The 17,090-nt window shown below is 42.1% G+C and overlaps 3 protein-coding genes across 3 annotated transcripts in view; 2 read left to right on the top strand and 1 right to left on the bottom strand.

Moving 5' to 3' along the window:
• The window catches only part of LOC306917437 (cytochrome P450 20A1-like), a 46,513-nt gene that overhangs the window by 8,787 nt on the left and 20,636 nt on the right, over positions 1-17,090 (top strand). The window lies entirely within an intron of this gene.
• Positions 541-2,964, top strand: LOC306917441 (transmembrane protein 237A-like). The gene is made up of 4 exons (XM_079495665.1): positions 541-681; positions 1,241-1,328; positions 2,372-2,493; positions 2,759-2,964. The coding sequence occupies exons 2-4, from the start codon at positions 1,279-1,281 to the stop codon at positions 2,821-2,823; spliced, it is 237 nt and encodes a 78-aa protein (XP_079351791.1). The 5' UTR covers positions 541-681; positions 1,241-1,278; the 3' UTR covers positions 2,824-2,964.
• The window catches only part of LOC306917436 (uncharacterized protein), a 50,950-nt gene continuing 50,415 nt past the window's right edge, over positions 16,556-17,090 (bottom strand). The window contains exons 12-13 of the mRNA XM_079495659.1: positions 16,774-16,876; positions 16,556-16,650 (exon numbers count right to left, since the gene is read on the bottom strand). Coding sequence (XP_079351785.1) covers positions 16,598-16,650; positions 16,774-16,876 — 156 coding nt within the window. The 3' untranslated portion in view covers positions 16,556-16,597. The remainder of the gene's footprint in view (positions 16,651-16,773; positions 16,877-17,090) is intronic.

Below are 17,090 nucleotides of genomic sequence, written 5' to 3'. Positions count from 1 at the left end.
TTAGTTCACACACATTTTAACAGACATGCATTTATTTGAATGAAAAAAGGAATATCCGCACTCTCTAGTATAATCTCGATTGTAGTTTCTTCTTAACTTTGTATTTATAATGCACACACAGCAGCAGCCGAAAACGTCTGGGAACTTAGATTATGATCCCTATGACCAACCAGTCCCAAGACCAACCAGTAGGGGTCAGCAGTGACAACACTACACAAGTGTGTAGGGACATCAGGGAATTGGCATAACGACTAAAATGGGGGGAAAGTTGGCAGAAAAGAAGGAAGGTTTTCACAATAATGTACTTCTCCATTTTGTTTAGCATTCTGCTCGTCTCTATCCAGCTTACACTTACTGTGTCCCATTTGCCTGCCTGGGTGTGCACGTGCATGCGTGCATGTCTGTCTGTGCATCTTTCCGTACAACCTACAGTTTATTCCTCTGCCCTGGTCCTGTCTCTCAGCCAGCAGATGACCAGCGATCGTATCAACCTCTACGAAAGCTCTACGAATAGGGAGGTCCTCGAGGCACGTCCCCCCAGGAGGAAGTCACTAATGTTGCTCTGGAGAGGGAAGTCTGGAGCGCTCTGGTGGAGCTGTTGCCCCCGCGACCCGACTACGGATAAGCGTTTGAAGATGGATGGATGTGTTGATTTCGTCGACTAAAACTAAAACGAAAAATGTTCGGCGACTACCTTTTTCCACTGACGAAAACTAAATGGAAACTAAATAATAAGACTAAATATAATGACAATTTCATCAAAAAACTAGACTAAAATGTTAGGAAGGGACTAGTGGACAAGAGATCCAATATAAGTCCTTTTACAATTAGCTGCACGCTGAGAATAGCCGATCTACAAGCTCACAACGTGTCGTGGGCTTGTAGATCAGCTATTTTCAGCAAGTGTAAAAAACGGAATGCACACACAGCAGCAGCCGAAAACGTCTGGGAACTTAGATTATGATCCCTATGACCAACCAGTCCCAAGACCAACCAGTAGGGGTCAGCAGTGACAACACTACACAAGTGTGTAGGGACATCAGGGAATTGGCATAACGACTAAAATGGGGGGAAAGTTGGCAGAAAAGAAGGAAGGTTTTCACAATAATGTACTTCTCCATTTTGTTTAGCATTCTGCTCGTCTCTATCCAGCTTACACTTACTGTGTCCCATTTGCCTGCCTGGGTGTGCACGTGCATTCGTGCATGTCTGTCTGTGCATCTTTCCGTACAACCTACAGTTTATTCCTCGGCCCTGGTCCTGTCTCTCAGCCAGCAGATGACCAGCGATCGTATCAACCTCTACGAAAGCCCCAATGTAACTTTGTGGTGAGTCAAGTCAAATCGAATGATCAAGTCAAAATGTCCTTTTAACTGGTGAGTTTTGTTGATACAATTGTTACAATTTAGGCATTTATCAGACGCTCTTAATCCAGAGCGATTTATAGTAAGCAAGAACAACAACCATGTGTTCCATAGGACGCACTTATAACATTTCTTTGTATGTGTTATTGATTCTGATGTTAGAATCGCTGTCTGTCAGTTTTCTTCGTCGGGTGGCTGGCATCTCCCTTAGAGATAGGGTGAGAAGTTGCAGTCATGCGACAGAGACTCGGAGTAGAGTCGCTGCTTCTTCGCCTGGAAAGGAGCCAGCTTAGGTGGTTCGGCCATCTTGTTTAGGATGCCTCTTGGGCGTCTCCCTATAGGGAGGTCCTCGAGGCACGTCCCCCCAGGAGGAAGTCACTAATGTTGCTCTGGAGAGGGAAGTCTGGAGCGCTCTGGTGGAGCTGTTGCCCCCGCGACCCGACTACGGATAAGCGTTTGAAGATGGATGGATGTGTTGATTTCGTCGACTAAAACTAAGACGAAAAATGTTCGGCGACTACCTTTTTCCACTGACGAAAACTAAATGGAAACTAAATAATAAGACTAAATATAATGAAAATTTCATCAAAAAACTAGACTAAAATGTTAGGAAGGGACTAGTGGACAAGGGATCCAGTATAAGTCCTTTTACAATTAGCTGCACGCTGAGAATAGCCGATCTACAAGCTCACAACGTGTCGTGGGCTTGTAGATCAGCTATTTTCAGCAAGTGTAAAAAACGGCATCAAGGCCCGCCAAAATACATTTTGTTCGACTAATTCAACTGTAGATTTAGTCGACTAAAAATCTTATGACGACTAAAACTAGACTAACACTAAAACATTCCAGGTGACTAAAACTAAATGAAAACTATTCAAGAGAATATGACTTAAAACTAAAATCAAAATTTGCTGCCAAAAACAACACTGGATGGATGGATGGATTCTGGATCTCCGAACAGCTTTTGAGGCCGTTTTGACTGAATGTGCTCTCCCTGTCTGTCTCAGGCCTCAAGGCTCCGAGCACCACTTCCTTCACCCCTGGCTGACGGTCAACCTGGTGGTGGCGCTGTTGGTCGGCCTCGCCTGGATCCTCATCGCCACCCGGCCTGACATTGACCACACTGAGAGTGAGAGACGTACACACACACACACACACACACACACACACACACACACACACACACACACACACACACACACACACACACACACACACACACACACACACACACACACACACCCCTTTTCCTAATTGTAAGCCTATCTCAAAGTCTTAACCATAAAACCATAGAACAACCATTTCTCTCTCACTTGTCTGTTTCTCAACGCACGCACGCACGCACACACACTTTGCAAAAAAACGAAAGTAGCATTCACGTCTGTGTTTTTCAGGGTACCTCATGGAGATGGAGATTAAACCACCTGAATTAGAGGACAAAAATGAAATGACTGCATGAGACAAAGAAAATACGCAATTACACATTTCACACACCTTTGTACTATTTAGCATCTTTTTTTGGCAGTACATTAGTTTTGTATTTTAATCTTTAATCTGTTGTATATAATGTTCACCTTTTGAAATATAAGATTTTATCCAACTGCAGTGATGACTGTGCTTCGTTCTTATATTCTATTGAGCTCAACAGTGAGATTTCGGAATTAACCCATTTTGGGGCGGGAACCCCTTTTGGTGTTTTAAGCATTGTTATACTTTAGCTATTGAAAAATAGCAGATCTACAGGCTCATAGCTACGAGCTTGTAGGTCTGCTATTTTTGGAGAAAAAAAATTAACTCAAATCTTTGCTTCTGGGGGTGGGGTGGGGGGGGGGGGGGGAATCCCTGGAACAACATATTTTCAGATGGGGGTCGGCGGCCAAATTCATATAATTTTTTGGGTGCTTGACATGAAAAACCTTGAGAACCATTGACATAGAAACATCGTGGGTTTTTCAGAAAATTATCAGGATTTAGAAGACATTTGTAGAATCGTCGAAATTTAAACGTTCCATTTCTGTCCTCTGTAGAGAGGATTTCATTATTTATCAGCCAATCCAATGTAGACTTACCACTATGTAGCATCCTGGTTGTAAAATGACGATATGCTCCCGTATAGAAGCCAGGCGTCTGTATGCAATCACTATTTAAAAAATACTGGTGTAAGTTCTTACAGAGAAATACTCTACTACAAAGCCTAAAGAGAAATAAGAATACTGCAGTCAGGATACTGTGTGGGGTCAGTTTTTGCATCTCCATTTTCTCTCTGTTAGTCCAAGGGATTTATAACTTTGTTTTGGACTTAATTTAATTGTCTAACTATGTCTATATATATATGTATATACACGCGCGCACACACACTTGGTAACATTTATTTTGTAATAACTTAAGTTTAATTGAATTATATCCATCCATCCATCTTTTATCCAGAGTCAGGTTGCAGAGTTAACGGTTATGGGAGAGGATCCTAGATGCAATCTTCTAACTATAATTGATTAATTGCCTATAGTTAAATCTGTTAAAATGTAGTTACTAATTTGGTCAGGCTAGGGGGGTCCTTAGTCCCCACTTTGAAAACCAATGCGTTAGGGCCTAAACTGATTACTGATGTTATTTTCAGCAAAAAGGTTTGGTGTCATCATTTTTCGACCGCGGTCGAGATCGTGGATTTCACAACATCACGCCAGACTTCCCGGTCCTTCATTGCCACCCCCAGTTCCTGCTTACTGTGATGCCTGTGTCCCTAGGGGAACGACAGTTTTCTACCTCTGGTCTGCTTTGAGGCAGGACTCCAGAGAAGAAGGGAAGATATAACCTCATTGTCAGCTCTGTAGCAGTGGCCGGCAAACTGTTCTTCAGGATCGGACTAGTGAAGAAACACAGGGAACTGCAAAGACAATCTCAGACACAAAGGTTTGTGCACTGCAGCACACTTCTATTATAAAACGTCCACTGTTCGTCTCTCTCTGCTGTTTGTTGTTTGTTTCATGTTCTCATCCACTCTCTCTCTGAGATGAATTAATTTGGTCTACTCTACTCCCAGTGTTGCCATATTTTGTGGGAGAAATAAGCAACCAGGTCTATGAAAACAAGCCCAAAACAAGCAACTGTTACTGCACTATATGTTATTGTCTCCACCAGGCCGAAGGCATGGGGAGAGAGTATGTTTTGCACGTCCGTCCGTCCGTCCGTCCTTCCGTCTGTGAACAGCTAATCTCCGGCACCATTAATCCGGTCGATGCCAAATTTTGCACTCACTCCCTGGATGAACCTCTGCCCCAAAATTTCCAGAACGGCCTGTTATAGCGCCACCAGGAGGCCGCTTTGTGCAAAACAAGTTTTTGGACAGTACACCTACAGATTTTGTCCAAACATCACGCAAATTGGTACACAGTCTCTCTAGAGCCATTCAACGAAAGGGTCTTTCAGATTTCTCAGTGCTCAGTTTCAAACAAAATGCTGCAAATCATGAACACATCGTGTGATTTCCGTGAAATTGTGCACGCACATTCCCACTAGGACGAGGAAGAAATGCCAAATGAACATTTTCAACTCGGCCTCATGGTGGCGCTATAACTGGCCGAAAAGAGTTTTTACCTCTAACTGCACGGATCTGTGGATAACTTTGTATGCCAACTCCCTAGAGGCCAAGGAAAAACCTTTGCCTGGAATTTTTCACATCTGCTCTTTTTAGCGCCACCAGGAGGCCGACATATGTAAAACACATTTTCTAATATTACTCCTTCAGATTTTATCCAAATTTCACGCAAATCGGTACACATGCTCTTCATAGTCATGTGATCAAGACGGGTTTGTTTAATTTCTCGTAATCCACCCTCATTGGCTACGATTGGCTTCTAAACTTTTCAGGAGTAGCCCGCTTTGTACAAATCGCCACAACTACTGAATGCAGCGTCCGATTGTGGTGAAACTGTGCATGCATATTCCCACTAGGCTTTGGAAGAAATGCCACTTTTCGAATCAGCCTCATGGTGGCGCTACAACAGGCCAAGCCGCGGCACACACACACACACACACACACACGTTTATATTGCTCCTAAACATTTTGCCAAACATTACACACACACTCCTATACTCCTGGTGGAGAGTAGACCTGTGCCCAGAAGGGCACTTTTTCTAGTTATTTATCAGATCTACAAGCCCAGTGCTTGTAGATATTGATATTTTCAACAAAACAAATATTGGAAAAAAGTGAAAATGTGGAATGTTTATGGACAATTTTCGTCTTACACAAACATTATATTTACATTGACAATGGATGAATTTACGTCATGTAGACGAGCACATCGGCTACATTTGTCCTTGTCCTTTGACAATGAAGGGATGATATACGATAAGAGTGCCCCTCACTTCACAAAGGTGTGATTTTTAATTGTTACAGCCTACTGCTGCACAAGGTTTTGGCATTATTACATCAGTCAACCCTGTCTTGCTGCAGTGCACACTGATATAGGAGAAATAACATGGGAAATAAATAGAATATGATTGACCGCACAGTGCACACTGATTCATCAGAAACAGCCTGTGCAAATGAAATGCAATTAAACCAAAACAAATGATTACATTTCTGTAAAATTGCATCTCGATATATCTTCATACACCATGGCAGTGTTTTGTATAGAGATGGGGGTACCTTTATTGTAATACAACATTTTTGTTTAACCATCCGCCTTTAATTTAATTTAAAAGACCATCAATGCTGTAAAGCAATTTTACTCACTAGTATGGAAACAAGTCATTTTGCATTCACTGTATGTATGGAACAAAGTCCGTTTTTTATTTTTTGTATTTTAATAAAAGAAAGTCTTGGGAAAAGGGTTTTATAGGCCTACACCTTAAAATAGGGAAGTGTGCATCACATTTGTTATAACAATGTCTCCAACTACAAATGTCCAAAGTACACATGCACATTAAAGAAAAGTGGAAAAAAAAACATTTGAATAAGTAAAAGACAACATGGCACAGCTACTGTTCATGCCAGAACTCAAATATGAATTATAATCATGTTAACAATTGTTTTGATTTTTATTCTTGTGGCAGACATCCGATGAGTTTTTTGATTGATTGATTGAAATATTTATTAACAGTTTGCAGAATTACAGTACAATTCAAGCACAACTCAATACAAAGACTGTTAATTGAGTGGACAACCCAATAAAGCATTACACTTGTTTACAAGAGGGTCCACCTTGTTCAATTCATCAAAAATGAGTCAAACAATTTCAGTTGTAGAACCTTGATGGGCCACCCGAGTTACCTCCATTGGGCCTTTTGAGTTGACCTGGGCCTCCATTGGGCCTTTTGAGAAACCACAAATACTCAGGGAAGACATTTAAATATTCTAACCACACCTGGGGGTCTATTAAACTTAGTAATGCTAACTCCATAGACACATTCAAAACACAAAACGTACAGAAATCACAGCACAACACAGCATAACATAGGCCATGGGGGCATTTCAAAAGGTATACCACATATTTTGTTTTGCATGGAATCCTGCCTTTAACTGCATATGTTTTCCCCGAATGTGGGTGTAGAAATGACTCACTCTTCCAATGTATACAATTGTGACAGGGGAAATGACCAGAGGGAAGCGTTGACAAGAAGTGTCAATGAGGAGCTTCTATTGGGCTGCTTCTTTTAATGTTTAGTCTTAGGCACGATTCATACTCCTATTTTAGAGCCGAATAAAAGTCGGTTCGGCTCTGTAGAGCCTACAATGTGACGTCATTTGAGGTTTGGGGGGGCGGGTACCGTCCTAAAGTCGGCTCTTCGGTGCTACTGAAAATGACGACCCAAAATCATTTCGGCACTACAGCGGTAAAATAGGCGTATGAATTGGCCCTTACACTTTGGTGACTTGGCAAGTCCTGCACAGAAAATAACAGCAGAGTCAGACCTATAGAGGTGTCCACAACCACTTGTGAGCTTGTAGAGTGGCTATATTTTCGAGGTGTATAATAAATGTCACGTTATAATGTAGGCTAATAAAGGTTCACACGCGTGCATTGTCGGCATGCATTGTGCAGGCACAGTGACAAATGCAGTCAAGGGTGCGCCCTTTATTACCTAAACAGGAGAGAGCCATATGCGCACGGCGACCCACTGTATACTTTCTTCTCACCATTGACACCTCTCTCTCTCTCTCTCTCTGCACCCCCCCTCTCTCCCCTCCATAACCATGACCATGAAATGGAGAGCAAAATACAGCACAAGAATATAGTTTCACATGGCTATGCACACACCATGCATAGACAGTTAGACTGGTTGTTGCAGGTGTACTGCAATGGCATTTGGCCTGGGTCCTTATTGGTTAATATCCACAGTTTATCTGTAGCGGTCCGCAATTAACCTATATATTGTTCAAGCTTCGCACTCGGCACCAATACAAATTAAATCACCAGTCCGCACTGGACTAGTAGGCTGATATATGTATTATTGGAGGCAGCAGAGCAGAGCCTTTGCAGTTGATGCAACATATGATACGTTTTAAAGTTGTTAACAGTGATATATAAACATGAACAATTGGATAGATATCCATGTAGTTTCCATGCAGGCCTGCACAAGCTGCATTTCTCACCTAATTATAATAAAAATGATATGCGCTAATAAGCAGTGACATCATCGTTTCTCAAAAGCTCCGTTTCGCATGACTAAACAGATCCACTGATCCGGATATTTTCGAAAATGTTCACTTATTTATCCGTTTCCAAAAACCTCCGTTTGAGTGGCCGAAAACGCCGTTTGAGTGTGGCTGAAAGGCCCAAACGCACACAAAAAAATTGCGTTTAGCAAAAGATCCATATTCGTGTAGCCTGGGCCTAAATGTAAGGTTGCAAATATGCTTATCGGTGTTGTGAGGATGAGGGGGTACCTGGAAAAATATCTTCTCCCCAAGGGGTACCTGGGCCAAAAAAGTTTGGGAACCCCTGATCTAGCTGATCTTGAGGCCTAAAAAAAACTATCAACTAGTACCAACAAGGTCAACTAGTGGATTTACTAGTAGACTAGTTGAATAGTCGACTAGTTGCTTAAAGCCCTACTGCTTCGGCAGTACTTTTCTTTTCTCCAGTGTGGACAAGCTGGTGTGTCTTCAGGACAGCTGCCGTTCTGAAACTCTTGTCACAATGTTTACACTGGAAAGGTCTGTCTCCAGTGTGGACACGCTGGTGTCTCTTAAAGCCACCTGAGAGACTGAAACTCTTGTCACACTGTTTACAGTGGAAAGGTTTTTCTCCAGTGTGGACAAACTGGTGTGTCTTCAGTTTATCTGACCTACTGAAACTCTTGTCACACTGTTTACAGTGGAAAGGTTTGTCTCCTGTGTGGATACGCTGGTGTGTCTTCAGGACAGCTGCCGTTCTGAAACTCTTGTCACAATGTTTACACTGGAAAGGTCTGTCTCCAGTGTGGACAAACTGGTGTGTCTTAAAGTCACCTAACCTACTGAAACTCTTGTCACAATGTTTACACTGGAAAGGTCTGTCTCCAGTGTGGACACGCTGGTGTCTCTTAAAGTCACCTGAGAGACTGTAACTCTTGTCACAATGTTTACAGTGGAATGGTTTTTCTCCAGTGTGGACAAACTGGTGTGTCTTCAGGACAGCTGCCGTTCTGAAACTCTTGTCACAATGTTTACACTGGAAAGGTCTGTCTCCAGTGTGGACACGCTGGTGTCTCTTAAAGTCACCTAACCTACTGAAACTCTTGTCACAATGTTTACACTGGAAAGGTTTGTCTCCAGTGTGGAGATGCTGGTGTGCCGTCAGGCTATCTGACCTACTGAAACTCTTGTCACAATGTTTACACTGGAAAGGTTTGTCTCCAGTGTGGACACGCTGGTGTGACGTCAGATTGCATAACAAACTGAAACTCTTGTCACAATGTTTACACTGGAAGGGTTTGTCTCCAGTGTGGACACGCTGGTGTGACGTCAGATTACCTAACAAACTGAAACTCTTGTCACAATGTTTACACTGGAAGGGTTTGTCTCCAGTGTGGAGATGCTGGTGTGACGTCAGATTACCTAACCGACTGAAACTCTTGTCACAATGTTTACACTGGAAAGGTTTGTCTCCAGTGTGGAGATGCTGGTGTGCCGTCAGGCTATCTGACCTACTGAAACTCTTGTCACAATGTTTACACTGGAAAGGTTTGTCTCCAGTGTGGACACGCTGGTGTGACGTCAGATTGCATAACAAACTGAAACTCTTGTCACAATGTTTACACTGGAAGGGTTTGTCTCCAGTGTGGACACGCTGGTGTGACGTCAGATTACCTAACAAACTGAAACTCTTGTCACAATGTTTACACTGGAAGGGTTTGTCTCCAGTGTGGAGATGCTGGTGTGACGTCAGAGTACCTAACCGATTGAAACTCTTGTCACAATGTTTACACTGGAAAGGTCTGTCTCCAGTGTGGACACGCTGGTGTCTCTTAAAGTCACCTAACCTACTGAAACTCTTGTCACAATGTTTACACTGGAAAGGTTTGTCTCCAGTGTGGAGATGCTGGTGTGCCGTCAGGCTATCTGACCTACTGAAACTCTTGTCACAATGTTTACACTGGAAAGGTTTGTCTCCAGTGTGGACACGCTGGTGTGACGTCAGATTACCTAACCAACTGAAACTCTTGTCACAATGTTTACACTGGAAGGGTTTGTCTCCAGTGTGGAGATGCTGGTGTGACGTCAGATTACCTAACCGACTGAAACTCTTGTCACAATGTTTACACTGGAAAGGTTTGTCTCCAGTGTGGACACGCTGGTGTCTCTTAAAGTCACCTAACCTACTGAAACTCTTGTCACAATGTTTACACTGGAAAGGTTTGTCTCCAGTGTGGAGATGCTGGTGTATCTTCAGTTTATCTGACCTACTGAAACTCTTGTCACAATGTTTACACTGGAAAGGTTTGTCTCCAGTGTGGAGATGCTGGTGTGCCGTCAGGCTATCTGACCTACTGAAACTCTTGTCACACTGTTTACAGTGGAAAGGTTTTTCTCCAGTGTGGACAAACTGGTGTGTCTTCAGGACAGCTGCCGTTCTGAAACTCTTGTCACAATGTTTACACTGGAAAGGTCTGTCTCCAGTGTGGACACGCTGGTGTCTCTTAAAGTCACCTGAGAGACTGTAACTCGTGTCACAATGTTTACACTGGAAAGGTTTGTCTCCAGTGTGGACACGCTGGTGTGACGTCAGATTACCTAACAAACTGAAACTCTTGTCACAATGTTTACACTGGAAGGGTTTGTCTCCAGTGTGGAGATGCTGGTGTGACGTCAGAGTACCTAACCGATTGAAACTCTTGTCACAATGTTTACACTGGAAAGGTCTGTCTCCAGTGTGGACACGCTGGTGTCTCTTAAAGTCACCTAACCTACTGAAACTCTTGTCACAATGTTTACACTGGAAAGGTTTGTCTCCAGTGTGGACATGCTGGTGTACCTTCAGGCTATCTGACCTACTGAAACTGTTGTCACACTGTTTACACTGGAAAGGTTTGTCTCCAGTGTGGAGATGCTGGTGTGCCGTCAGGCTATCTGACCTACTGAAACTCTTGTCACACTGTTTACACTGGAAAGGTTTGTCTCCAGTGTGGAGATGCTGGTGTGCCGTCAGGCTATCTGACCTACTGAAACTCTTGTTACACATTTTACACTGGAAAGGTCTTTCTACAGTGTCGACAGACTCGGCACCTCCACTTGTCTCCCCCCAATCACCACTGTCATCAGTGACTTCAGTGTCAGATTCGAGTTCAACTTCAGAGCAGTGTGAAGAGATGTCTTCATCAACTTCACCTTTCACTGCTAGTAATGTCAACATTGACCCATCAGGTTCCTCTGGTCTTTGAAGTAGTTCCTCCTGTTCTTCTTTAAGCTCCTCCTGCTCCTCTTTAATGTGTGGAGGCTCTGGTTCCTCCTGGAGCAGACTGGGGATCCTCTCCTGTCCAGGAGAAACTTCCTCTTTGCACACAACCATGTGCAGAATGTTGAGTTGTGGGAGGTCTTCAGGTTCCTCCTGTTTAATTGAAATGTCTTCAGGTTCCTGTTTAATAGAAATGTCTTCAGTTTCCTCCTGTTTAATAGAAATGTCTTCAGGTTCCTCCTGTTTAATAGAAATGTCTTCAGTTTCCTCCTGTTTAATAGAAATGTCTTCAGGTTCCTCCTGTTTAATAGAAATGTCTTCAGGTTCCTGTTTAATAGAGATGTCTTCAGGTTCCTCCTGTTTAATAGAGATGTCTTCAGGTTCCTCCTGTTTAATAGAAATGTCTTCAGGTTCCTCCTGTTTAATATAAATGTCTTCAGGTTCCTGTTTAATAGAGATGTCTTCAGGTTCCTCCTGTTTAATAGAGATGTCTTCAGGTTCCTCCTGTTTAATAGAAACATCCCTGGCTGAGTCTGGAGAGTTCATCTTCACCTGCAGTCTGGGCTCCACACTGGTTGAGGTATGGCTGGTCTTCAGGTTGGTCTGGCTAGGAGCTACAGGTGACATAAAAAAGTATTTTTGTAAAAAACAAAAATTGGTTTTCTGAGCTCAATTGTACCCAAAAGATAATCACACCCGTGTGAACTGAGTGGTGTAAGGTCTTATATAGCCTGATCAGCTGTGGTCTGACGTAATGGCTGACGTAATGAAATCACACCCGGGTGAACTGGGTGACCGTAGCAACCATGCTCATTTTTTGAGCACAGACAGACAGACAGACAGACACGTAAACTAACAAAGCCAGTCGTAGGAGTGGTTTACACCACTCAAAAAACCTGAACTACAGAACATTCAGTAGATGTTCTGTGGTCTGGTGTTTTCTGGCTCAAACAAGTGCTCTGATCTTCCTGCTGTTTATGATGTCACAACCTGCAAATTCCATATATGTCAATGGGATTTGCCAGCAGATGTCACTGTTTTTATTGTTTTGCCTGTTTTCATTGCAGCTCAAAATGCTTCCAAACCCCAGAGAAAACGTCAGACCACAGAAAATCCACTGAATGTTCACAGTTCAGGTTTTTTTGGGGGTGTAATTGAGGTCATAAAACTAGCAGGGGGCGGACTTGTAAAGATTTGGTTTTTGGGGACTAGTTTCTGAATTTTGGTGTGGTGTTAGGTAGGCTATGCCACCCCATTCGACTGGTATCATGTATTGAATCGGCGAAATCATCCGTTATCAGCACGTTTGAATGGTGCCAAAATGTCCATACTGGCATCCTCACTGTTCAGTATGTCATTATCTGCGATTGTAGCATTGTCATTATCACTGATGTCCTGACGGTGTCTGGTGGCCATGAGCTACGTGAGGCACCGCCGAGCGAGGCGCTAGCCGAGGGAGTCGCCGTGCCGAGTGTTGCGAAGGCCACCAGACCCGACTCAGCGCCGTCCGAGTTACGTCCTGATAGGCAGAGAATAGTATATATTAGTAGCTCCTAGTTCCATGCACCGACAATAGTTGGAAATGACACGTCCACCTGGGGAAACCTTGACCGTTGAAATCGTTGAAAACCAAAATAATTGATAAAAGCAGTGTTGTAAATATGTTTTCAATGTAATGAGTCCTGGGATGCAGGGATGGTCTTTTAGATGAGTCCCAGGGACATTTTATGAGTCCCACTTCAACGACGCTAGGAGTCATGTTTTGCCATTTTTACAAATTGCAGCATTTAACTCCCATTTCATTTTATATGGTTATAATGTGTTTATATTCATGTAGAAAACAGAAGAAGAAATGATATTATAACTAAAGCTAGCAAAATAAACTAGAATAAAAAACAGTACAGTAGTACCGTAGTGCATCCCATGGTCGTGGATGCAGAGGTTCTTGTTTTATTGCGTCCCTTAACTATAAACTGTGTTTTGGGATGCAAAATGCACCCTATTTTAATCTCTGTAAAAGAGATTTTTCAATGGATTCTGTTACTATTGGGTGTGCTAAATAACATACTAAAAGTTTGTGAACAACGAACAACCAGAAAGGCATAGTTTTCAAGATGGCGTCCACGGTGGCTAAAATGTAAATGTAAAAAATCATAACAATGATGCACTTTGTAACTACTTTTTGAATTGAATTTTGCATGGTGTTAGGTATGGGCATAAGGTTTTCAAAAACCATTGCAAACTAATTTGGCTCGCCCCCTAGTGGTCGGTTTGCAATGAAAGGATTCTGTTACCATTGGGTGTGCTAAATAACATACTAACATTTTACGGAAAACAAACAACTTGAAAGGGATCGTTTTCAAGGTGGCGTTCACGATGGCTGCCGCAAGCTTAAAGGGGGCGAGCCAAATTAGTTTTTTTTTTTTTGAAAACCTTATGACCATAACTAACACCATGCCAAAATTCAAAGAGCAGTTACCAAGTGCATAATTGTTATAATGTTTTACATTAATCACAGTTTATATGCATTTTAGCTCCCGGCAGTGTCACGTAAAAAATCATAACAATTATGCACTTGGTGAATTTTGGCATGCTGTTAGGTATGGTCATAAGGATTTAAAAAAACATTGCAAACTTATTTTGCTCGCCCCCTAGTGGTCGGTTTGCAATGAAACCATAGGCATTTTAAGCTCCCGACAGCTCCATCGTGGACGTATCCCAAGAGGAGAATTAGCAAGAGAGGCCAACTTTGCTTATTTCCTGTATCTGCGTGAGGTGGGCGGTAACATTATTAGGAGACAGGAAGAATGTTGGAGTCTATTCATTCCCAATGGGAGAGTGAACGTGAACACAGCTTATGAACCATTCCTTAACTCCATGGTCACTGAACTAAATACTGGACCAAATCATCACAAGGCACACAATATTTAAAAGATATTCATAGTAAAATGGCTTCTTTTAGCGAGACAAATCAGGAGAAAATCGACTGTGTTAATGACATTTCTTTATCCCAGCAACAAACTCTCGCGAGATTTGAGATGAGTCCGGAAGCCTCTCTCTGTCCATCTGCAATTTCACGGACAACACATAGGGGGCTCTGACCCCATATTTAAGATGATAATATGTGAATATTATAATGTGAAATGAATGGACATAACGATTAGAAATTATCCTTATGTGCCCAAATTAGAGCTGGCATACTTGGTCTGCATATTGAGACAGGCAGATATGTAGGCACGGTTGAGGAGGATAGATTATGTAGTCTGTGTGATCTAAAGGAAATTGTTATTGTCCATTCTACAGCTCTATTAGGGAGAGACTTTTTAATGAGATAGATCCAAATCATGAATTTATATGGTTGGAGGACTTCGAGAAACTAAAACGACTATTTCAAAAGTACACCTTGTCAGTTGTTTTCAATGTACTTTGTTAAATGACTTGTGTTAAATTACAGTGTGGTTGTCTTCTTCTTCTATTGGGTATCATGGCGGTCGGCAAACCTAAATGGTGCATTACCGCCACCTACTAGACTGAGTGTTGTTGTCAGGGGGGGAGGGTGGAGGTCGGGGAGAAGCAAACCACGCCTACTATATTTAGGAGACCATTTGTAGGCTTTGTGTACCATTTCGCCTCTAGTGGCTCCAATGAAGTTGGCCCATCTTCATACATAAACCATCTTTGACGTATCCAAGACTACTAGGGCGCGCCCAATGCGTTTTTGCACAGCTTTTTGAAAACCCATACCTAACACCACACCAAAATTCAGAAACTAGTCACCAAAAGCCAAAGTCCGCCCCCTGCTAAAAGAAAAAGGAATGAAAAATGAATGTGAGAAACCAAACCTTTAATGTGGTATTTCAGTCCACTCACTGCCTTCTCAATCTCATTCCACGTTGCCAGAGGAACTTTGAGTGAAGCCCTGGTTGCTCAAAGCTCTATCTGGGTTGTCCTCTTTGTGTCTTCAGGTTGAAAAGGACAGACTGTCCCTCCAAACGGCGACCAACTGGTTCGGTTCACGTTAAACTTTCTATTCACTTGTATAGACGGACTGTACTTGAGGCTAGCTTAGCATTATCTCACAAAGCAAACAGTCTTTTTTGATCCTGCTGTTTTCACAACTTTACGCAGACTGTCGTGCAAAGACAATCTCAGACACAAAGTTACAGAAAGGTTTGTGCACTGCAGCACACGTCTATTATAAAACGTCCTCTGTTCGTCTCTCCTCTCCCGTTTGTTTCATTGTTCTCATCCACTCTCTGAGATGAATTCATTTGGTCTACTCCCAGTGTTGCCATATTTTGTGGGAGAAATAAGCAACCAGGTCTATGAAAACAAGCCCAAAACAAGCAACTGCACTATTTCCAGCAACGACTCGTCATAGATCTGTTTTTATTTTTCAGATCTACAAGCCCAGTGCTTGTAGATCTGATATTTTCAACAAAACAAATATAGGAAAAAAGTGACAAATGTGGAATGTTTTTGAACAATTTGTCCTACACAAACATTAAATTCCCATTGACAATGGAGAATTTACGTCATATGTAGACGAGCACCGCATCAGCTCTTACCTTTTTACCTATCCACTTCGTGCCTTATTGTGGCACAAAAACATCGACTACATTTGTCCTTGTCCTTTGACAATGAAGGGATGATAGCGCCCCTCACTTCACAAAGGTGTGATTTTTAATTGTTACAGCCTACTGCTGCACAAAGTTTTGGCATTATTACATCAGTCAACCTTGTCTTGCTGCAGTGCACACTGATATAGGAGAAATAACATGGGAAATAAATAGAATATGATTGACCGCACAGTGCACACTGATTCATCAGAAATGAAATGCAATTAAACCAAAACAAATGATTACATTTCTGTAAAATTGCATCTCGATATATCTTCATACACCGTGGCAGTGTTTTGTATAGAGATGGGGGTACCTTTATTGTAATTTAACACCTTTAACTTTAATCATTTTTGTTTAACCATCCGCCTTTAATAAAGACCATCAATGCTGTAAAGCAATTTTACTCACTACTATGGAAACAAGTCATTTTGCATTCACTGTATGGAACAAAGTCAGTTTTTTATTTTTTGTATTTTAATAAAAGAAAGTCTTGGGAAAAGGGTTTTATAGGCCTACACCTTACAATTATTCCAAATAGGGAAGTGTGCATCACATTTTTTATAACAATGTCGCCAACTACAAATGTCCAAAGTACACACATTAGAAAACATGTGAATATAAAGTAAAAGACAACATGGCACAGCTACTGTTCATGTCAGAACTCAAATGTGAATTTGAATCATGTTAACAATTGTTTTGATTTTTATTCTTGTGGCAGTCATCCAATTAGTCAAACTATTTCAGTTGTAGAACCTTGATGGGCACCCGAGTACCTTGATGGACCTGTAAAGACAAATTATAATGAAAAGTTAAATGTGACTTGACGATTCCTAACATAATGATATGCTTGGTTACGGTACAATTGTAACCGTGCAGACATCTGCAAAAAGACAATGCTTTACATACCTGAGGGGCCTCCCGAGTAGCGATCTGCAGCACCGGGCATTCTGGAAGGAGGCGACGAGTAGCCCAGGGAACTCACTGGTGAACTGCTGCTCACACTAGGAACCTGCAACACTCAAGGAAAACCATTGGCAATTTAGTAGACATTTTCACTCCATTCCGTTTTGGTTCTGATTAAAATGCCTATGGTTAGAGCACATGCTCCTATGACACTGTTCTTGGTATCTGGAGCAGATTGATTGATGTATTCATTAACAGTTTGCAGAATTACAGTACATTTCAAGCACAACTCGCATTACACTTGTTTACAAGTTATGTTC

This window comes from Electrona antarctica (genome assembly GCF_951216825.1).
Source record: "Electrona antarctica genome assembly, chromosome: 24".
Classification (NCBI taxonomy): domain Eukaryota; kingdom Metazoa; phylum Chordata; class Actinopteri; order Myctophiformes; family Myctophidae; genus Electrona; species Electrona antarctica.
The sequence above is the reverse complement of the archived record's forward strand: the minus strand, read 5'-3'. Positions and strand labels throughout refer to the sequence as shown.